Source organism: Euprymna scolopes, chromosome 2, assembly GCF_053919585.1.
Source record: "Euprymna scolopes isolate OS-2025 chromosome 2, ASM5391958v1, whole genome shotgun sequence".
NCBI lineage: Eukaryota > Metazoa > Mollusca > Cephalopoda > Sepiida > Sepiolidae > Euprymna > Euprymna scolopes.
Genome location: NC_136483.1, coordinates 202,162,207 through 202,187,266, shown reverse-complemented (window position 1 = coordinate 202,187,266; position 25,060 = coordinate 202,162,207). Strand labels below are relative to the sequence as shown.

General features: G+C 32.1%; 1 protein-coding gene across 1 annotated transcript; it reads left to right on the top strand.

The window, feature by feature from the left end:
• The first annotated feature begins 73 nt into the window (after positions 1 to 73).
• On the top strand, positions 74 to 17,529 carry LOC145302217 (cytochrome b5 domain-containing protein 1-like). Its single transcript, XM_080144640.1, has 4 exons — positions 74 to 322; positions 7,231 to 7,307; positions 9,572 to 9,790; positions 17,230 to 17,529. Exons 1-4 carry the CDS (start codon positions 202 to 204, stop codon positions 17,458 to 17,460), a joined length of 648 nt encoding a protein of 215 aa, XP_080000766.1. The 5' UTR covers positions 74 to 201; the 3' UTR covers positions 17,461 to 17,529.
• Positions 17,530 to 25,060: the final 7,531 nt, after the last annotated feature.

Sequence of the window (25,060 nt, the reverse complement as noted above, 5' to 3'; positions counted from 1 at the left end):
TAGGAATAAAAAAAAATGTTGTTATTTTAATACGCACCTAAAGCTAGGGTGAATATTAATTGGTTGCTAATAGCAACGACATTTAACAAAGAAAAAAACAAAAATATAATAAATATTATTTCTTTGCTCTTTTTTTTTTGTCGCCGTCTGTCTACGTTTAAGTATTTGACAAAAAAAAATATTATTTTGTCTACGATAGAAATGTCGTTAAAGAAATATTTCACGCCGAGGGAGGTTTCCATGCACAATACAGAAGGCGACTTATGGGTTTCGTTTTTGGGCAAAGTTTATGATCTCTCCAAACTTTGTGAACGTGAACGAGGTAAAAGATTATTTATTTGTAGTCTGGCACATGGCCATCATGAAAATTAGTAGTTTGACAAGTTATTTTGGTACTCTTGCATAATTTGACCCGAATTCTCGTGAATTCCCGTCAAGCATGGATCGGGCGAGACCAGCAGCAATCGGTGTCAACCGAACGAGAGTCGTAACAGATGCAAGATTGCAAGACTAATGAAAAAAAAAAAAAAAAAACAAACGGGAAAAAATACAAATGCAAATAAAAAAAATAAAAAAAAAAACGGGAAAAAATACAAATGCAAAAAAAAAAAAAAAAAAAAAACTACCTTGAAAAATGAAAATATATTTGTTTCATTTTAGTATTTAATTTTTTTTTTTTTTTTTCAAAATATTTATCAACAGAAAGTTTTTTTCAAGACTTGTTGTTCAGTGAAGTTCTTTTGGTGGCACTGTCCATTTGTACATCTCCAGGAGAAACCATCCTTTACACACGATCTTTTTTTAAGTAAACATTTGTGTTTACAATTGTTGCACTTCATTTTTGTGGGACAGCAATTTCTTCTCCTGACAATATGAGATTGTCTGCATCGATGTTTTAATTTTTTTCTAACATGTATAGATTTATTATCTTGCCTTGTCATTTTTCTGTTTGGTGAGTTTGAAAATATATTTGTTTGTCAGCTTTTCTTTTTCTTTCTTTTTTTTTTGTTGGTTTAGTCACTTTCTTCCAATTCGAATGTCGTCTGCTTCCATTTAGATAGTGCTTTTTCATTGGCTAATCAAACTCCCAAAATTAAAAAAATAAATAAATAATAAATAACTAATCAGAAAATAAAAAGACCCCCCCTTAATATCACTTTAAAAATTACTAAAAACATAACAGAAAAAAAAAATTAAATAAATAAAATAAAAAGTAGAGTTAGTGTTTCAACATTTGAACCACGCTCGGCTGACACCGATGATTGCCGGTCTCGCCCGATCCATGCTTGACGGGAATTCACGAGAATTTGGGTCAAATTATGCAAGCGTATCGTTTTTTTTAATTATTTTAAGCCTTCAAAATGACTGTCATGTAATGTTTTCGAAAAAGAAAAGAGAAAAAAGGTGGGTAAATGCGTAGTTTAGCGGCGTAAATTATTTGACATACAAAAATTAATTCTGGTAGTTACAAAAACTCAACCAACTATGCATTTTTTTTTTTTATGCAATTGTTGATCCAAGATGGAGATATTCATCTTGTATAAAGTTGTTAAGAACCGCCGTTTGAGGGTGTATTGTTTAATTATCTTATTGATTTTTTGGTACTCATGCAGAGAGTGATCCAGACATAACTCAGCAGACGTCCGGCTTTCCTCAGAACATAATGTCAACAGCCAGAGTAAGCCAAGCGTCACCGAAGAAATTAAGCCATCTGACGTAGCATAAAGCTGAATCAATGATACCACACTCTATAACAGGCACGAGGGAAAAACAAAGGAAATAGCAGAAACACTAGAGGAAGACCTCCAATCTGTAGTGGAATGGGGAAAAAAAATGGATGATCACATTCAATGCTGCCAAGACTAAGCTTGTGTCCTTCAATAACACGATGGCTTTCAACGCGACGCGCATTTGCTCGTCGCGTTGAAAATGCAAAGCAGCAGACAACAATTTGGAAGAGGAAGAAAAGAAAACAAATTAGTAAAAAAAAAAAAATAAAGGGCATACCATTTCGTACTTTTATGTCAGAAAAAAAAAATACCATGAATTTTACAGCCTTAAGTGAGCAGCTGAAAACACCAGCCGGAGTCCTCAACTTTTGTTGAGAAAAAAAATTACTGGCATGGACGAAAACTTGTGCATCATGTGAACATAGGTGCAATCTTATTATAAAAGGAAAGGTAAGTGATGGCTATGCCTGGAGGTGTCAGGCTACCAAATGCCGAACCTTTACATCATCTGGACTGGTACCTTTTTTTTTTTGCCAAGTCTACGCTGACAATTACCATCATAATTAAAATAATCTACTTGTGGCGTTCAAGCAAGCAACAAAGAAAGACCTCCAGCATGAATGCGGAATACGATCTACACAAAAACCATTGATAAAACAACGGTCTGAGGAAACAACAGCAATATCTGTTTTAATAAAAAAAAAAAAAAAAAACTATTCCACCCAGTTTTGTTTCAATTTTTCTAGTTTTCAGGTTTTTCCTTGAAAAAACATCCAAAAAACAAACAAAAAATAGCACCCCAAAAACAAAAGTAATTTTTTTTTTCAATTTTTTTGAAAAATAAAACAAACTTTAAAAAAAAATTCCTTGAAAGTATTTATTTGACTTACCTTTTAGCCTTTTCTCGAACAAAAAAATCTTTAATATTATTTATTTAAAAATATATATAGCAAAAAAAAAATATTGTTATAACATTTTTCTTTACAGGTAATAAAACTTAAAATTTAAGGTAGGTTTTCTTTTCTTGTTATGCTTTCATCGGCGAGGCTCAGCTTAATTTCCTTGGCAACACTCGGCTTACGCCGACTGTTGACGTCATGTTTTGGGAAAGCTGAGCAGACTCTGAGTTACATCTGGATCACTCTCTGCATGAGTACCGACTTTTTTTTTTTCAATATTTCCTCCAAAGATCGTCTACTCCTTTGCCGTGCATTGATTAACTGATCGACGTCTTACGTCAGATTACAGTAAAACCTGAGCACATGACGTCATGTTTAGAACAGCCTGTTAGTTACATCTGGTTTAAATTCTGCATAATTACCTTTTTTTAGCAAAACTTTTCAATAAACCAACATAGAGATGGTGTCAATCGATTAATTTCTCGCTTTAAATTTCATTCTGTACGATTTTTCAATTTCGTTTTTTTCCTTTTTTTTTTTTTATTTAAGAAAAAAGGACGAATCTAGAAATTCAGTTCACAAAGTTAAGACGCCGGAAGAGGATTCGGTTTAGCTAAATATGAATCATAAGTCACTAAGCATGAAACGAAATATGAAACCATATGGAAACACTTTTCTTTTTTTTTTTTCTTTTTTTTTATTAAATTTTCACCCCAGACAAGGCACAGTGCCACTTTGAAGTAGGGGGCTACAATCAGGGACATAAGTTGCAGGGATACTATGAAGGGAGTTGAGCAGCGAGATGTCTTTTCACATTACACTTGAATTTCTGCATGTAAGTAATGTGAACAAACATCTTGCTGCTCATCTCCCTTCATAATATCCCTGCAACTTATGTCCTTGATAGACATCCGGGAGTCTGCTTTTCCAACTGTATACAGTGGCATATTTATGTCAAGAGATTACAAATGTTTGAAGTTTGTCAGAACATTCACCATTAAAATACTTGTAAAACAGACAGAGTGATGCAAAATTTCGATGGTGAGACAAAGGCTGAAGCTTAGATGTCAATTCAAGACCTATCAGGTTGGTGAATTTTTTTAACCCTGTCCAGGGGTGAGAGACTAATAGCAGATGCACCAGCCAGAATGTGAGAACAATACTCCATACATAGGCGAATGGTGGCCTTATAGAGGTACAGGATACTCTTGAGCATAAGTAGCTTTCTAACATGGTAGAGAGAGCCTACCTTCTTTGCAGCGGTCCTGGCAATGCTCTCAATGTAATTGTTCCAACTCAAGTTTCCTGTGAACGTTAGGCCAAGGAGTTTAAAAGAAATACTTTCAGATAATGAATCTTTGGCCATTGCTATTGGTGGTAGAGAAGGTTTGCAAGTTGATTTTGTTTGAACCTAAGCCGTAATTATTTTTTTATTGTACTGTCATTTTCTTTTTTGTAAAAAGTTTCAGTTTAGGTAGGGGGTGCTGAACAAGTGGTTATGCCGAATACCAGACATGCAACACAAGTAGACCATCAGCTGACCTTTCATCAACTAGAATTGTGGCCTAAGGAAAGCCCATATATATAATAAAACCCATTTAATAATAAAATGATTATATATATATATATATATATATATATATATATATATATATACATATATATATAGTCATTTTATCATTAAATGCTATCCATTTATCTAGTGTTTCCTTTTCAGATTAAATATGTTTTTAACTCATTTCAAAGTGTTTTTTAACATATTTTATTAACTGTTTGCTCATATTATAAGCTCTATTTCCTATTTGGTTTTATCGAGCTTTTACATCTGGCTGAGATAATTTTATAAATATTAATTCTTTAATATTTATAATATACTTTAATTTTACCATTTTGGATCATTTTGGTAAATTTAATTGTAATTTTTATTTTATATATATATATATATATATATATATATATATATATATATACATTCAAGTTTTGCGATATCTTGTTTGTTTAAAATACCCCCTCAGTTCGGTAACATAAGTGCATAATACCAAGAAAGTGATTTTTAATATGGTATTCAGCTAAATCCATAACAAGCGGCACTTGAATGAATAGTTTATTTTATTGTCACTACATCGTAATCACATGATTAAAATTTTAGCAGACAAAAAATTGGGAGGCAAAAGGGTAAGGCGAACCATGATTTGAATGAATAAATATCGTTCGATCGACAGTCGAAACTTATGAGATGCAAATATGAACAAATCTCCAGAGAATTGTTTCCGAAATTGACACCCCCCATCTCCCATCTAAATTCCACAATTTACACTTTATTCATGTTAATCTCATCAATTACAAACTTACCTTTCAGATTATGAAATTTTCTATGACTTTTCTCCTCGGAAATCAGTTTTCAATAATAACGTTCTACTAAATTGAATGCATACTTTGTGACCATCAGTGAGAAAAGTTTTATCTCAATATGTGTTCAAGTTAGTAACGTTATAATTGAAAACTGATCTCCCGACGATAAAAGTCATAAAAATGTTTTTCTTTTTTCCTCATTTTTACTTTTTTTTTTTTATCTGAAAGTTAACTTTGTAATTGATGAGATTGACGTGACAAAAGAAAAAAAAATGAAAATTGTGGAATTTGCAGGGGGGGGGGCTTTCATAAACGTCCACCAAATCTCTTAATAAAAGAGAGTTGTAGTAGTTCCCTACATCAAAGTAGCATTGATTGGGCGATTGGGCAAAAAAAATATATATATATATTTTTCACTTTCGAAATCATAAAAACTATTTCTTTTTATATAAAACACATTTTCACACTCGAAACCTGAATTACATCAAAATAAATTATCATTTTATTACTTTGTATTTGACTGCATTTACACCAGTTGTTTTTTCTTTTTCTGTCAAATAATTTATGCCGCTAAAGTACAAATTTCCTCTTTATTACATTGCCTATGGATATACTTATTTGTTATTTTCTTTTTTTATATACTATAGTTGTTTTTTGTTTAGTTCTCTTTTCAGGACTTATTTCCACACTGCTCATACATTAACTTTTTTTGCTTTGTTTTTTTTAGGTATTTTTTTACCTTACCACCAACTACAATATTTCCTTTAAACTGACGACTTCTATAGGTTTTAGAGTTTGCTGAATAAGACAATCTATTTTAACTTTGTCAGAGATAAGTAGTTTTTGCGATATAATGACATGCAATATGCACTGTAATTCACTGTTCTATGCACGCGTGATAAAAAAGTGTACTTCTCTCCACATGACACTGACACCCACCCCAAATTCTTTTTTGGTTTATAGTCAAACAGTGGTTGGACTAGAAAAAAGGTTTGTTTACTATTACAGAAACTAGAGACGGCCAAGCATAACAAGTTTGTGGATTTTATTTTACGGCGAAAAACAGTAGTTTAACTTTTGCCAAGACGATGGAACTTCTTAAAGAACTATTTAGTCTGAAAGTCACTGTATTCCATAAGCACTGATCATGTCTGAATTTGCAGAATAATGATGAAGATGATTTCACAATGTATGCAGCTATGGTAAATAAACATTGCAATGAATTAAATCTTGCAGACCTTAGTGCAGACAATTTTAAATGTTATGTATTTGCACGAGGATTGACTTCTGACAAGATGTGGAAATTAGGAGGCATATTCTAACGAAATCTGAAAATGAACCAAACTTAGCCCTACAAAAGTTAATGGAAGACTGCCAGAAAATAGGAATTATTAATGTTTGATATCGAAGCTGGAGTTACGCAGGTAGAAAATGTAGACAAACAATTTAAAAACCACATAAAAAATAAAACATAAGTTAGGGAAAAAAGACACATAACTAAGAAAGAATTTAAAGAAAAATTCTATCTCTGTGCATTTGGGTTAACGACTGTCCATAGTTATAAAGAAAATATTTAATGTGTAAAAATCTTAGGACACAAAGGTACTTATTGCAGAAATACAATTAAATACAAAACCGAGTGTGCTTGGCGGAGACTGAAAATAACGAAGAAGGGTTGCAAAAATATGTGACTATAAAAATTCATGATAAAGAAATAAAAAATGCAACTCGATTCGTGTTTAGACATTTCAATAGTAAATTTAAATATCTTACAGAAATTGAATAACCCCACAATGCTGAGAACACGCAAAACAGCAAAGGCCGTTAACGGTACGCAAATTTACTTCGAATGTGAATTTTTAGCGAACCTCACATTATTGGGAAAGATGAAAAATTAAAAGCTTATGTATTAAGGAATACCAATAAATTACTCAGCTCGGACTGGATTCATGAATTTTAATTATGGAATCAGCTGGTCAATAATTTTGCAAAACAAAAATAAAAAGTCCATGCCTTGAGTGCACTCTCTTGTTGCTTAGTATAATTCAGGGGAAATAATCGCAGTATAATTCACAAGAAATAACAACTATAACATTTTAGTGAATAATGTCAAACCTTAAGAAAGAATATTGGCCTTCACCAAATAACTAAAAGATTATATGATTCAATCGAACTTAAAACTAACATTAACAATGTATTATTTGAGAATAAACTTTTTTTTTTCTTTCATATTTTTTTGTGTTTTCTAGGCAATGTTCTTCTAAAGCCAATATTATTGGCAGGTGGCACCGATATTTCTCACTGGTTTAATCCAAAAACTCATGACGTAAGTAAAAAGCAAAATATTTCATCAATTAGAGCTTACATGTTTTTTTTTTATATGACAAAATTCATGTTTTTATTTATGTGCACAAATGAACCATTATAATTGACTTTTTCTATTTAAACGTTAATTCAAACCATAAAGTGCTTTCAGTTTAAATGCTTCACTTTTGAATTTAAAATGACCAGTGCGTGTGTATATATATATATCTATATATATATATCTATATATATATATATATATATATATATATATATATATATATATATATATATATATATATATATATATCATGGAACATTTTAAGTCGTTATTATATGTTTTACATTTAGAGAATTTGAAATTTGAAAGTGATTTTGAAGCCTTTAAATGACAAATAGAAAATCAGTTTTTGTTTTGATTAAAGTTTAAAAGCAAAAGTCAAGTATTATGGGTTTTTTTGTGCTCTTAAAATGAAAACATGAATTTATTTGTAGTAAGTAATCACACAGATTTATTATCACCAGAATTGACAAGAAAAAAATGTTTTGTAACTTTGAAGTTACGCTGTTGGAAAAAAAAAATTCAAGTTCAAAATGTAAAAAAACAGGTGCGCGTTTTTGATTGACGTGACGGCGATAGGTATTCAGCAGTAAGCATTTTGTGCGGGACAGTTTTGAATAAGGTGAATAAATCGGTTTGTTTGTTTTTAAAAACCCGCTCCCTGTTTATTAGGAGGAGCGAAATGAAAGCTACAGTCTGATATGACGAAGTCGACATTGAACAAACGTTACTTATCTCTCTTGAGACAACTGGCTTTCGGCCTGTGATTAGAGTCGAGTTTCGCTTTTTTTTATACCGAAAACCGAATGTAACGCGTGCCGATGCAGGAAATGTCGAATAATTAACGTTTGAAAGTCAATAAAATTAAATAGACAGGCGAGCTCCGTGGATAACTCTGAGATATTACAATTTATAGATGATATAAAAAGTTTTAAGAAGTTGTGAACCGAGCAAGCGCTTCTCTGAAAGAAGCCTTTTGTGGACATCGAGGAAAAGCGTACATACATACATACATACATTTTCGCTTTTATATATATAGATAAAGAATAAACAAAACAATATTTACAAATATTAAATATGCTTCCTTTTGAACTACCAGAGATTTGAAAGCATTTGACAAGGTCTAAGGGAGATAATCAATTTAACTTCAGTCTCGTTCTCAAGTAATTTACACATGTTTCTCCTTCACTAATAGTCGATTATTTATTAAAATAAAAAAAAACATAAATTAAAACAAAATTTTAAAAAAGTACTTAATTTAATTACTGGCAAGACCAATGTTATCTCGCTTGTAGAGAAATCCGTCCCTTGGTTAGAAATTTTCCTTAGGAGGAAAATAGCTGAGACTCAAATCATGCATGCAAAGCAGATTATGTTAAGTACTCTCTTGCCACCATGTAGTCGACAATGAAATTTCGTCCAAATTATACCTATGAACAGGATGGAGCTTTTCAAGCCCATTATCAAAAATGAGGAATGTAAGTCTTCATTTCATATTTTCTTTTTAAGTGAATAACATTATATGAATATTCTTGATTGTTACAGGAACAAATGTATAGATGTCTTTTTATCATCTCTTAATGTTTGTTGTAGACAAACTATTAATAAATGAAATGTCTTTGAAAATCAATTCTTATTTTTTCAGATTTCTCAATCATCTTTCAGTTTCTTACTCACATGCTACACCTGTTGTTATAGCGATGACACACATTTGTAAAATCAGTGACGATAAAACACAGCAAATATTAGTGGCACATGTGTATAGAGAATAGACATAATTTCTCAGCACATGTTGCGAAATTTGAAGTGGAATATCAAATATTCTAATTCATAATTATGGAATTAAATCTATCTGAATGCATTTCCCTTTTTTCATAAAATCTTAGCCATTTTAATCTTCTGTTAATACCAGTTTGCTCTGAGTCGCAAACTATAACAAACTGATGCAAACTCGTCGATTCCCCGAAACTAACTCCGTCTCCTAAATATATTGACAAAGGACTGGAAATCTTAAGTGTCTTGTCTTTGTCTTAGTGGAAAATGATTTGCTGTCTCAGCCACTCCAAGTTGACTATTCATTTTCCAATTGGCTTTATGTTCCTTGGTAACTCATTTCCTCATATTATCCTGGGGTTCTGGCTGGGAGGGGGTAAAGTGCATAGTATCACAATAGGACAGGGACTTATTTTTAAAAATATTTCTCTCAAATTCTTGTAACCTTGCAGGTGCGCACCTACATAGATCCAGAGACGAGCTGTGTCATTCCTCACTGCCCAAACGGTCGTTATATTCACATTCCTCCACCTTACCCGGATTCCAGGTGGGCAAATAATTTTGGATGTCCCTGGTGGAAAGACATTAACTACATCATCGGCGATCTCTCACAAAAAACACGCTTCATCAAAATTGTCAATACACTTGCGTCACAGGAACACATAATCGAGGTAAGCAAACCTGAAAGTAGAGGAGCATATCGATTAACTGAAACAAACCAATGGTATCAGTTTCACAATATCAATTTCTTTTTGTGGTGTTAAAAGATGACTTTTTTTTTTCAAATTATCTTTATCTAAATCTCTATAAAAAAATTTAATCTTGCATGGACTGTTGTTGCTTTGTTGCCAACCTTTAATTTGTAATAAAATCGCTTAACACTCACAGGCAACATGAATTTGAACAAATACATTGAGGACATTGCCAAGACTGCTGCAAAGAAGGTGGTCTTTTTTTTTAATGAAATTGATGCTCTTTTTAGTTTATTTTTTAAAATATCTTTTCTATTTTTTTTATAAACTTTTTTCAAATTTTTTGTTTTCTATCAGTCGTTATTGAAAAAAAAATATTTATTCAAAAACTTACCTTACAATGAGTTTTTTTTTTTTTCTTGATTTGAAATTTAATTTCCTTAAAGTTTCTTCAAAAAATTGTCCAATAATTATTTGCAGTATTTTCATTGTAACAACAAAACAATATTGTTTTCATTTTTTAATTGATTTTGCATTAAATTAACTTTGTAATGACAAAAATAATACATTTTTTATTGAAAAAATTGTCCAACATTTGTGTGGAAAAAAATATTACAAAACTTTCATTCAGCACCTTCTGGTGTTTTACATAAATTGCTTGGAAAATTCTGCCGATAATTAATAATGTAAGGATTTTATTAATATTCAATATTTCTGTGTGTTTATAACTTAATTTGCATTTTTGTTTAAGTTTTAATTTATTTTCTTCATTCTTGCTAATGTTGAAATTGAACTGTTTAAAGGGAGACAACTTTGGTGGAATGATTAATATAGGCACCGCCAAAACTGGGGGGGCAGGTCAGTACTTTTTGACGGACCGTCTTTTTAAAAATCTACCAAAAATCAGGTAATTATCCGATCAATACGAAATTTTCAGCGATTATTAGGAGAAGAATGAACTTTATAACAGTGTACTTATTTTTCATAAACGATATTTATATATATATATTTTTTTGCTTACAAACCCCCCCCTTGTTTTGAAGTGGGAACAAATATGCTTAAAATAATCATCTGAAACTGAACAAAACATATTGTGTTGTTGTAAGGGACAGAATTATAGATTAAAAAAAAAAAAAAAAAAAAAATTGTTTGCATACCTTATTTTGACGTCTGAATATCAGAACTTCGATTGTGTTTAATTATCCCGCTTTTGAGTTTTGAAGTGTGAAATTCGGTGAATATGTTAAGTAAAATAATTAATTTAAGTTAAGCAAAACAAAAAAAAATTTTTTTTAATATTTATACGAAAAAAGCCATTTTAAAATTTTTGATAAATAAATTAACAATTTTTTTTTAGCGAGCCGAATAATGCATGACCATTATTAAACAGGGCATGCTTTGAATAATCGATACAAAAAAAAAATATTCCATAAATATTGTGCCCTTTGTGTTAAAAATAGCATCATTTTTTTCGATCTCGTTTGAAAACGTTTGCCGCTTTTCGACTACGGTGGACCAAACGCGCTGAAATAATTTTTTTTTATTCTGCTTTAAATTGCCCCCCCCCCCCATTTTGGGGAGCCTGGCCCCCACACACATACACATTAAAAACCAAACTCATACAAAAATGGTCATCCATCTGGTACTGGCCAGCCTCAGCTTAATAATACATTGAAATTTTCGTCACTGAAAAATAAGTTTTTTTGGCCTGTTTGGTCTTCCATAGTTTTCTTCTTATCAAAAGAAAACGTAAACAGAGTCGATCTGAACTCTACGTCGACGCGAAATATCTGGTTAACTATATGAATAAGTGGAATTATTTGAAATTCAGGTACTTATATTATAATATTTTTGCATATTCTCTTAGAAAATTATCCTAAATCTTAGACAATAAATAAATAAATTAATTATTTCAAAACCCCTTTTTTTTTAATATTTAAGTACGTTTTTTATGCAAGACAAAAAATGTCAATTGTTAACTTTTTGGGAAAATTTAACATTTAAAATTGAATTAAAAATAGTAGAAAAAGTTTTACATTATTCTGTTTTCTATATGATAAAATTCAGGGTTTTATCTTTCTGGGAAAAAAAAAGTTACTCAGAAATAATGGATTTTAATAAATGTAATTTAGTTTTAAAAAACAACAACAACTTGATTTTGCGGCCATTTTTGGTGGTGCCTAGATTAATATATATATATATATATATAAATATATGCAGTGGTCCTATCCTCCCTCCTCTATGGATGTGAGACGTGGACACTGTACCATAAACACATAAAAAAAAATTGAGAAATTCCATATGCATGCTCTATGTTATGTCCTTAGAATCTGTTGGTAGAACCGCATTGCTAATCTTGAAGTTGTAGACGAAGCCAAATCAAAAATAGAGTGTATACTCAGCAGGACCCAACTATGATGGGTAGGTCATGTCAACCGCATGGAAGAATACTGCATGCCAAGGCACTTGTTGTATGGAGAACTTCAGAAAGGAAAGAGAAACCATGATCGTCCCAAAAAACACTGCAATGACACAATCAAGACCAATGTACAGTAGTGTAAACTTGAACTAAAGCAATTGGACGACCAAACCAGTGATTGATCAAACTTCCACCATTCACAAAGCTATTGTCACCTTTGCGGATGTTTGTTGCTATATGTTTATTGCTGCCAGAGATCAGCGCCACAGAGCATCAACAGCAATGATACAAACTACAGTTTTTGGTGCCCCTACTGTGCCAGATCCTGTGTCTCCAGCCTGAGGTTGTGCAGCCACCCCCAAAAACACTGATAAGTTGCCAAAATGAAGAGTCTTCGATGGACTACCAACACATATACATGCATGCACATACCCCCCTCCCACATGTATCCAAAGGTGTTCCAATGCTTTTTATTTTTTATTCCATCCACATACAATCTCTCTAATTAATAAAATTAACATAAACAACAGCAAAAAAAAAAAAAAAAAAAAAAAAAATGCTGCTTCCCTGATTCAATTAAAGCAACTAGCAGCTTCCATAAAAAGTAAGCACAATTATAAGATAAACACAAAATGATGACGTGGCTGATAGTGCGTAAAATGTTGGTGATTTTACACAAAAATTAAGACATCTCTATTGTTCAGTGTAAATATTTTAATAAAGGTTAAATATTTTCTTGTAAGTTTAACAAATTTTAATTTTTGTTATAATTTTATATTATGTGGATTTAGAATTGATTTTATTTTGAAGTTAATCTTATTTACTCTGTCTAAGTATCCTTTTTGTCAGCTATGTCAAAAAATGCAGTATGCAAAGTTAAGATGCTGAAAGCGGACTTGGTTTACGTAAATATGGAATGGAAGTCACTAAGCATGAAACGAAATACTGTTGCATAGGAGACAATATTAGAGAGAGAGAGAGACGGATGGTGACATTCATATTGATGAGGGGAAGATACATTTATTACAGATATATCAGAAGGGGGGGAGAAGAGAAAAAACATTCATACCTTTTACAGTTCTGTGGATGTTCTTTCTTTTAACATATATTAGAGTGGAGAGAGATTGATCAGTTCTTTAACACCGCAGGGGACAGTCATTACTTAGATGGAGAGGGGGACACATTTTTTAGATGAGTTATACACAAAGTTCATCATAAAGATGAGTTCATATAAATGATTTCACATTACCTTCAATTTGGTAGAAAGGTGACACGAAGACGGCAGTTACAAAAATATGAAATGTTCTTTTATTCCATTTGACCGGTCAAAATGATGATCACATCCAGGAATTCAAAGTTGTTTCTACATGTTCAAAACTTTCCCCTTCGCTTCTAAAGGGGAACCCTCCTCTGATTCGATCCGGACTCGACTCTGGACTTCATCTCTCTCTGTCTAACTCATCTTCGACTCTATCCTATATTGAGAATTCATTTCTGCCATGATGTCATACGTGTATCCAAAAACGTGATCGACCCACGTGGCCTGAACATGCATGGTTCGCACATGTTCCCAAACCATTTCTGCAGGCAAAGAATTCTTACTAACCTATTTTTCAATATGTTTTTAATTTGCTATTGTTCATTATTTTCTAAATTACCTTATTTTAATTCAGTTTTCATAAAAAGAATTGAACAATCAAAATTCCTTTTACAACAACATATCTAAACTATTTTATGTGAAACTGAACAATGCGAAATTCCTTTCTGAATCTATTTCTGAACCTTGCTTACAAGGTTCGAATCTCAGTCTATCCTAATCTCATTTTTACTTATCTAGTAGCTAATATTATGTTGCATATTTAGTCAGAAGTACATAAAGGCCTGGTCGTCTGATTCTAGTTTTATTTCTCTAGTCGGGGGGAGAGTGTTATGAATATAGACTCCAAGCCCATGCATATGTCTGTCCGAGTCCTTACGGTCTGATTCCCAAACAAGCAGATTTCAACACTGTAAAAGAAGGAATCACGAACCCACCCATCCTTACGTACTACAACCTCCACAAGAAACTGACTCTCGAGAATGATGCATATGAGTATGGGTTAGGAGCAGCGCTAACACATGTTGACAAACCAGTTGCATTTACAAGTAGATCCCTATCAGATGCCAAAGATATGCACAAATTGAGGAGATGCGCGCAGTTGTATATGGCGTAGACAAATTTCATCACTAAAACGAAGTGATAGTTTTGACTGATCACAAGCCCCTCGTCTCAATCAGCAAAAAGCCCCTGTCAAAGACACCAAAACAGCTACCAAACCTCCTGCTACAGACCCAGCAATACAACTACACACTCCAATATAAGCCAGGGAAAGATATCCCATTGGCAGATACACTGTCACAAGCACTAACAGGCAAGCCAGAGTTGGAAGAAATAACATTGGTGAATAATCTGACCATGCAACTGATACAAGACCATGGGCTCACAGAGATTCACCAAAAGACAGTTGAGGACTCCAACATGAGACAAGTAAATGACTGACACAAGTAAATGTTAAAGGATGGCCAGGTGATAAGGAAAGCCTGCCTAACTTGATCAAACTATTCTTCGGTTACAGAGATGAACTCACTGTACAAGATGGACTACTACTGCGAGGACAGAGAATAGTCATACTGTATGCTATGCGGACCAAGATGAAACAAAAAGCACATTCTAGCCACCTAGGCAGAAGAGAAGAGTGAGGGACCTCATATTTTTGCCAGGAATGTCTAAAGAGATTAGAAAATACGGTCTGAATAGGTTGCATAGATGTCTGTGGCACCAATGCAGACTGTCAGCCAACAAAAGCACAAATCATAGCACCAGTACTGGAAAGACCTTGGCAACAAGTAGCAGCGAACCTCCTATCACAGTGGACAGACATTCTGATGTGAGCGTATTCAGTTTGTCAATTTTAAAGAAATTGCTATGATTGAATGCAAGAAAGTGCATTTCACACACCATGGAATTCCAGAGGTACTGACATCCGACAATGGTCCTCAATTTTCGTCATACACGTTCAGAAGGACACGGCTGTTCAACCACGAAAAAATATCACCAGGCAACAGCCAACCAAAAGATGCTGCCAAAGCAGCAGTAAAAATCACCAAACACCTCTTCTTCACCAGCCCAGCACAAAGACTCTTTGGTAGAAGTACAAGATCAACAGTGCCAACTGTCGAATTAAAACTTACACCCATCTACCCACACTCAACTGATGGAGCATGGAAAAAAGCAGGAGAGGAGGCTTATACACCATGAGACAGGGAAAGAACTGAAAGGCCTCAATGTCATGACAATGTTCGAGTCCAGCCATCTAATCCCTATACAAGAGAGTAGAGAAAAGCAACAGTCTGAAAATGGTAGGTGAAATATGAAATAGAAGCAAGAGACGGACATCTATACTGCCGAAACAGGCGATTCCTCCACAAAACGCCCAAATCAAAACAATCCTTCCTAGGACACCATCAGACTACACGCACAGCTGATGCTCAACCTCAGCCACAAATACAGCCTGACAAGCTCATGCTACAAAGAGAAAGGATTGCACAGGAAAATGAGTCGGCTGAAGAAAGCATTTATGAAAGGAATGACAGTCAACAGCTGACTACACGTTCAGGATGCGTTATTCGAAAGCTTGCATGCTACGATGAATGAAAAATCCACCTTCCATCATGTTGCCATTTGAAACCCTTCCCTACCCCTTCTACCTAAGAAGAAAACAAAATGAACACCCTCTCTGATGGAGGGGGTATGTTACATATAACCAAACTCCCACCACTACCCTCTCTAGCCCTCTCCTCTTTCTACATAACTCTCCTATAAAAAGAGAACTTCTCATTGTAAGATGGCCACTCAATAAAGCTGCAATTACACTTACTTCTGTGTCGTCTTCATTCTGATACTAACCCATGAGCATAACGACAAGTTTTATCACATTTTTGTCATAAATAATGTATGTTATCAAAAAATGAATAATTTAAAACATTAAAATGAAGAAAGTTTCAGTTTCGTAATTCAATTGAAAATAACATTGTTTTATGATACATCATTTGTGCTAAAATTTGTTAAAACTTTTAACTATTTCCATATGAAAATATTTTAAATATTTAGAAAATTATTTATAGAAATGTAAACCATGAAAGTTTAAATTACTTTTTTGAAATAAAATATTTCTAAATTTTAGATATAAAAAATATTTATAGAAATGTAAAAAATAAAACTTTTTTTTTATTGTTTCATAAACCAACAAGTGGTTTCATATATTTTCATATTTCGTTTCATGTTTACTGACTTCCATTCCATATTTAGGTAAAAGGGAAATATTGAAAAAAATTATATCGTATGTACTCATTATTATTAAAGTTTGCATAAAAAATAATCACTTCATTTAATCAAGTTTTTTTTTACAGAGGAAAATAAAATTTAAATGAGATTGATCATGCACGGACATCTTGCTTATTTCACAAACGAGTAAGGGCTGCCTTTAAATAAAAAATTGACTAACAAAGGACAAAATAAAAAAGGGATTAAAAAAGAACAAAGAAAATCTGTAAAATAAGCGAAACAAAAAAAATTATCTAGGTATTTTTTCTGCCCGTGTTTCCAAATAATCTCATCAAATTTTGACAAACTTTAAGTAGTAATGGAGTTATCTTCCTTGGTGTCTCTTCCCCTTTGTTCGCAAAATAGGCAAGATGGCCAGGACATAATCGATCTCATAAATTTGATTTTCCTCTGTAAAAAAAAAGTATATGTATACTTAAATCAAATTAAAGTGAAATTTTTTTATGAGAACTTAATTCCATAACGAGTACGTACAATATATTTTTTTTTTTAATGTTTTCATTTTTTAATGTCTTGATTAAACTAAGCAAGTACCTTATTTTTTCTTATGAGACCAAATTAAATATACACCTCGTTTCTCCTTTCATAATGAAGATACCGTTCTTTCTGTGACAGGTTTGCACTGAGGAACGGCTCCACGCAATTCTGGACCGTTATCTGATGTACAACAAACATGCGGCCAGTTACACGTGGAAGTACAACAATGTCAATCTGAACATGTACCTTACGCTTGACGAAAACGGCATCCGAGATGAAGATGAAGATTTCTACAAACTACGAATGAAAGACAATGAATTCCTTCAAACGATTCATCTTTATCTTAATGATGATCTCACCGAAAAATGATGAACGGAACCGAAAGGGAGAAAGGGGCTGATGGATTAAAATAATCTTTAAAAAATAATAAAAAGAAAATGAATTTGTTGTTCACTTGATTCAAAAGTAAAAATTTCCTTAAAAAAAAAAAAAAAAAAAAAAAAAGAAAATGAATTTGTTGTTCACTTGATTCAAAAGTAAAAATTTCCTTAAAAAAAAAAGAAACACAAAAAGAAAATGAATTGTTGTTCACTTGATTCAAAAGTAAAAATTTCCTTAAAAAAAAAAAAAAGAAAAAAAACAGAAAAAATTGGAAATAAATTTGGAAAAACAAAATTAGTTATGACGCTTTACAATCTTTTTTTGAAGACATTACGTTCTTGCTAAGGTTTGTTACTTTTCATATTTCTCTTATTTTTTTATGGAAAGTGCTCCAGACAAGGCATGAAACTAATTGCTGTCAATAAAAAAAATACTACGTCAAGGTTAACTTACCAATAATAAGTGTTAGACGGAATAGATTGAACCCAGAAAGTAGTAATTCTTCCCTCTTTGTCAGAAACATTACTCATGGAATGTGAGGACTAAAGGACAAAATAAGGGAAGCGAGAGTTACAGAGATGCTGAAAATAAACTGAAGAGCCACATGCATATATATACATATACTAGCATTTCAGCCAGGCGTTGCCCGGGTGTTTGGATGTGTATGTTGAGCAAAAAAAAAAAAAGTGGTAGTAGGAAGGCAGGCTCGAACCCATACCGCAAAGGAGGAAAAGAACGGAGTAAAACCTAACGTTTATGCTGTTACGACAATCGCCAAACCGGAAGCAACATTTTTTCAAATTAAGGCTAGACAATCTAAAGGAGAGGATTACTTTTTAAAATATCAGCGAAAAAAGTGACCCCCCCCTGTAGAAAAGTGCCTAGTTGAAGGAGAAGATATTAATGTTTTTAGCCAATTTTTCGATATTTGTCGTATGAAAGGTCCAACTTTAAAACGATACTGATCTTGGTAAAATCCGTCGCCTCTATTGAAAGTTTAAGGCAGACATGCAAACAGACATACATACATACATTTATATATTAGTAACTAAAAATTTTCGACCCAAACTGATGAAAAAGCTTGCCCTATCTCTGAATACCCATTATGTAAAATTTCAAATATTTAAACCAGAAATTGAGTAATTTGGAAGAGACCGCAGAGGTCAATTTTTTTAAAAACTTTGACCCCTTAAATTTTATTGTTTTGGGCTCAAATCAAGTTATTAAGTTAGATCCATGTCCAAGGAACCTATATCTAAAATTTCAAGTGCGTAGACCCAAAATTGTCGGAGGAGTTTGGTAGAGTTCTCAACGGTCAAATTGTTGAACTTTGACCCCTTAATTGCCAAATTTCTGGCCAAAAAACCTATTGCATCGATTTTCCCAAATCTGAGTACCCTGTATATCAAATTTCGAGTCTGTAGACTAAAAATTGACAGAGTTATTGCGTAGGGAAATGTACACAGACATGTTCACCTTTATATATATATATATATATATATATATAAATAAACTGTGTATCGTTTTATTGCAGGTCAATATTTTTTAAATTTTCAAATTGCTATGAAACGCAGAGAAGTGAAATTTGGTACACTAAGAGCATAACAAGGTGCCTTATTCTTCTGATTTTGGTGGAATTTGACCAAATATTTTTTAAGTTATGCTAGTTTTTCTATTTTCTGATATTTTTAAGTGTGTATCACTTTATTGCAGGTCTCCCAATAAATAATCGATTGACATTCGTTCAGATTCTCTCAACATTCGTTCAGATGCACATTGTTTCCGTCGCTTTCTGGCTCCTCAAAACACTGGATCACTTCGATCTAATCATTCGACACCTGACTTTCTTGCATGTTTTGTCTCGGAAGACAATCTTTTGAACCCTTTTCTCAATCACGCTAGCTGCACAGGATTTATTTCCGTGTGTCGCTAGGTTATCCTAACCCTTGCAGAAATTCATGAGTTAACATAATTTGTACTTATTAGCATAGGCTATCAATATACAAGATATGTACATTTTCACAGCTCTCCTTAATATTAGCCCAGTCTAATAATTATTGAATCAGCAACAACACCTAAACATGAATACTTTTAATGTTCCAAGTCTTGTTTATATGCTCCTTTTGATTTTCTTGTCTGTTCCATCTTCTGCTGATGGCTTTTCATCACTCACGGTTCATATCAGTTTCTTTTCATAAATTTACAGACTCCTCTTTTGGCAGCACATATTTAAATACTTACCATTCTCAAAGTGGATGTTGTTTGAAGAGTCTGAAATATTTGATATGCTATGCCTATATCTCCATTGTCACTGTTTATTATTACTAAATTCTGTTAATGATTGAAAATGTTCAAGAAATATGGAGAAAAAAATGATAGATTTCTTGATAATCTATAAATTTAATATTTATTAACTTTTTGCCATCAAGAAAATAAAGTGGATATTATTTTGTACATATTTTCATTTAAATGCAGCGAATTATGAAATAACACTTGGGAGAATGGCACAAAGCAATCTTCTTTTTGTATTGCACAGAGTAATTGAGAGATCAGTGTTATTTTCTTGTAAAGAAAAAAAATGTTCTTTTTGCAAGAGTTATTCCCCTTGACAAAATGTAGCTCCCAACTCTTGGTAATGAATTAAGAACAAAATGTGTCATTATTTGTTGACTCAGACATTTTATTAGTAATATTGTTTTTTGGTTAGTTGTATCTAAAAAGAATAGACACGACAAGAAAATGTAATTAAATGTCATTGTGCAAGTTTAATCTTATTTTGCTGTTTTGTGAACAATGTATTTAATTGTAGACATATCTCCTTTATTACTTTTATAGATTGTTGTAGATTGTTGTTGTTTATTCCTTTTATAGATTGTTGTAGATTGTTGTTGTTTATTACTTTTATAGATTGTTGTAGACAAACTTTTAATATGAAATTTCTCCCCTTTTTTAATGGTCTTATTTTCAGTTGCATACATTATTGCAAAAATAATATACAGCCATTCTTAGCAACATCACACATTCTCAAAGTGTTGTGTTGTTGAATGTATATATAATTCATGATATATACACAGTGACAATTCTTTTGTCGCTATTTTCAAAATCAACACAGAGACGAATTTCAAAGTATAAGTTTTATTTACAGTTAAGCTTTTTGTTCATTGACAGAGTCAGAGAGAGAGAGAGAGAGAGAGAGAGAGAGAGAAGTTAGTTGTAAGGGGTTGTTTAGTGTGTGGCTCGATGACGGAAAGGTGTCAAGACGTCAAATCATTATCACGGCTGTGTTTGCTCTCTCTTTCTTTCTGTTTATTTTTCTCTTATATAGTTGCAAATTGACATTCTTGGAAGTGTAAACATTCTTTTCTATTTTGCATTGCGCAATTCATAACTTCTGATTTCGAAATGTAAACAGTTCTTTATTTTCATGATGATTACAATTCTGGTCATTTTTATGGGACACAAAAATGTAGATCAACTTCATCTTGAATGTGTGTGTCTGCACACCTCTGCTTTCAAATGTGTGTCGCTATGTCTATATCGAACAAGAGAATTAATTTCAATCTTCAATTAGAATCAAGATTTTTTGCACTTGTTGACATCCATTTGGCTGGATAGTTAAGCAAACAAGAAAGCCGTTTTTAACATGGTGAAAGTGGGGGTGATCACAGTTCAACCACCCATCATTTGACAATGTTGTAATTAAATCTCTTTCAAGTTCCGATTATACAAAAAAAAAAACTCTAAAAACAAAATCTTCTTTCTATTCTAGTGTTAACACTTCATAATCCGAAAATTAAAAAAACAATTCTATAACTAAATATCTAGAAAAAGAATCAGAATTGGTAATTGTATTGGAATTGAGAAAAATGTTAGAATCATCTCATTGTTGAACCAAACCTTCCCCAACTTTTTATGCAACTGTTAGATCTTGCTGCTTTAGGTGTTGAAAGTAAAAACCTACAATTTTCCAAGTATAATAAAGAGCTACAGCGAATACGCAGGACTTCATGCAGATCAGACAGCCATGAGGCACAATTTTAGTGGGCAGAATGCAAAAGTCAGATTCAATGATTATCATCAATTCAATTTTCAAGATCAAGGTGTAGTATCAGTTCTTGCTCAACTAAAGCTTTACTCTTAACACCTCATCAACATTATTATTTTTGACAGTCATGCAATTTATAAATACGACACAAAAAAATAAATAATAAAAATCAAAGAAACTCAAAAATATTAATTTTTCATTTTTTTTTAATTTCTGAAGCTTTTATGAAAATAAAAAGCAAAAATAAAACTTCATTGGACACGGTGTCATAAAAACAAAAGTTCTTTGTATCATCCAAATTTTTTTTTTTTTAATCGTCTTTCAGTTGTTTTCCTTTTATAGAATTATTTTCTATTTTTTGCGTGGATCCTACAAAAACTGAAAAAAAAAAAAAAAAACCAGCCGGAGGCGGTATTGAAACAATGATTTTAAACATAAAAAGAAAAAAATTTTAATAAAACTGATAAAACTTATTTTGAAGCAGGTTTAATGGAGGGGGTAACAATCTTTTATTAATTTATATTTTTTTTTAATTTATAGGTTTTAAAAATTATAAGTGTAAAAAAAAAATAAATAAATAATGAAAATAGTTTAGAAACCAATTAATTTTACAAAATATGAAAATAAAAATTTTTTCATGCAAAAAAAAAAATTTTTTTAATTAATATTGGCAGAATAACATTAACAGTTGCATCGTTTCTGAAACAGCCAATTCATCATGGACGACCTTTGTGTTGCTGAGCAACAGAAAATCAATGGTGGCTTTCATTTCATTTTTTAATTCATCTGATTTGTTGGTTTTGTCGGATATCATGAATGTTTTGATGTCTTATCAATTTAGAATTGGCAAAATGACAGTTGAGATAACCAATGTTTAGAGCCGGAAAAATAATATTCTTGTGTGGCACTTGTGTGGCAATTTTGGTGAAAGCTAGGGAAAAAAAAATTGACTTCACCTTTTTTTTTTTTAAATCAAGAATTTAAATAAAATTAAGCAGTACAAGAAAAAAAACATTTTTTCAATTGATAAAAAAAAAAATACAAAGATTAAATTATTTGTTTAATTGTGTAAGAACACAAAGCTTCTGTACTGCTTACTTTCTTGGCGGTTTCATTAAGACATTAAGTTTATACATGTGTTAAACACTCAAAAAATATCAGCGTTTAAATAATGAGTTATAATAAGTAATAATAAAATTCCTCCCTCAAATGGAACTGCTCGTAGACTTGATGCTTAACTGTTGTCTTAAAGCATTAAGTGGAACAGATAGCTGGAACCATCCCTTTGTTATCAGTTATATGTTCCCAGCATGGCTGGTACCCACATATATATATGGGTGAAAAGTTTTTTGGTTTTTTTTACAGCACCTGGTATTCTCAAATGGTTACCCACCTAAGTACTAACCAGGCTCAACATTTCATAATATAGTAATAATAATAATAATAATAATTGTTAGGAAACAAAAATTTTCAAACTAATGAAATATTAATGAAACTTGTGATAAGAAAACAACTGGTAGGATATTTGGGTTCTCTTTTCATTTTTTTTTTTTTTTCCTGGATCATCCCTAAGTTTTGAATATGCATATTATTACAGTTCAGTTGCCATTTTTGTTGTCAATGCTTGAATCCGCTTGGCGTTACAATGTTTACACAAAATATGGTCATCCAGGGGGTAACATCCTCGACCCTCAGCTTCGGACGATAGTAACATGCCGCAATCCTTTCAAATAAAAAAAAAAAACGGAAGTTAATTTTGTTCGTTGGATATTTAGAAAAGAAAAAAAAAACATGGCAAAATTATATGTGAACGTGTGAAAATAATGTTAAAATGGTATTTTCGAACAGGAGGTTAGAATAATGGAAAATTCCATTAACCCAACATATCAGGAATATTGTTTGTCATAGAGAAGTCACATGAAATTCATGGCAGTTAAACAAAAAATAAGTTTACTCTTTTTTTCTTCTGAACTACAGGAGAGAACATAAAATTCCACACGTTTATGGATATTATGTACTAGACTTCGTAACTTGTAACAAAACGGGAAAAAAATTAAAGTCTGTTGCGTTAGAACGAGTTCTTTATACAAACTTGATGGCTGAATAGGATAGGAGTGCTCATTTTTGTATTAAATACTAATTTCTATTAATATATAACTCTGCATTGAACGAATACCATAATACTTATTACAAAGGTCCATACAAAATTCAATTAAATTAGCTGAGTAGTTTCAGAGAAAAAGTGACTAAAAATTGTCGTAACTAATCCCTATTAATCCAGAGTTGCGCGTAGAACAAACAGCATAATACTTTGTTCACTATAAGTCAATTCCATGTCAAATCAAGAAATTTAGAATTTTGACACTAATATCCACAGATTTTGTTGAAACTTGCATTGTAGATGGACATCATAAAAATGAAGAAATCCTGAAAATTTGAACATGTAACTCCAAGCGGTTGCCAATTTAGAGCATTTTTTGTTTTGCAGAAATTTCATGAGATGTCGCCCGGATGACATTATAACAATTACATTTTTTTTTCATATTTTCAGTTTGAAACATGATATGACCCTAAAAATTAATTTATTTTATTAAATCAAGTTATTATTTTACTTATTACTTCATATGGAATAATAGTATATGATTGTACAGTGACCATCTAGTTATGCATACTCAAGTTTTTTGATACAAGAAATCTGAAAATGGCATCAGATTTACTCAGAAACGAAATCTTCAACATGATTTGATCAGATTTTGAAATTTTTCATATGTACCCCAAAATGATGTGACTGATAGGGTACCGTTTTTTTTTGTTTTTGAACATTCATGCAGACACTATGAAGCATGTGTGGATCAAAAATGATAAACAGCTTTTGTTTTGTTCATTAATAATTAATAATGTCGATTCAAGGTTAGGTCCCTTTTCCGAAGATTCGGATCTACCCTATTCGGGGAATCAACTTGTTTGGGTATGTGTAATGAAGTTGTGGGGGTGGGGGGTGACCATCTAAATTTATATAAAATTCATATTGAAATAAAATTTTGAAAGTAAAGTTCTATTATTCACTCAAAAAGTTTATTCAAAGTTAAGTCTTTTTTTCAAGTGTTCAGAAATGGAGAGAAGCAACTGGTACATACAAAATTCCAGTTAGATCAGCCCAGTAGTTTTAGAGAAAAAGTGGAATAGACAGACTAAGAGAAATATATAGATCATGAAGAAAAAAAGAAAAAGAAAAAACTGAAATCATTGTTAAAGAGGTGCAGTGGTTAGAGTACTTGGAAAAATCAATTGTAAAAAGTGATTTTCTCTTGAACGTTGAAGATTCATTTGTCAGTGTGGACGACTGAAAAATACAATTGCGAATTACTTAGTCATGACTAGATAGAGATCTTAACAGAACAAGAGCTACTCCCCCACCCCGGAAGTAAATAAAGGGTTTTGTTCGAAATTCAATCCAAATTCCCTAATTTGACAGAAACATTCATTCTTAATGATGATCTCACCGAAAAATGATGAACGGAACCGAAAGGGAGAAAGGGGCTG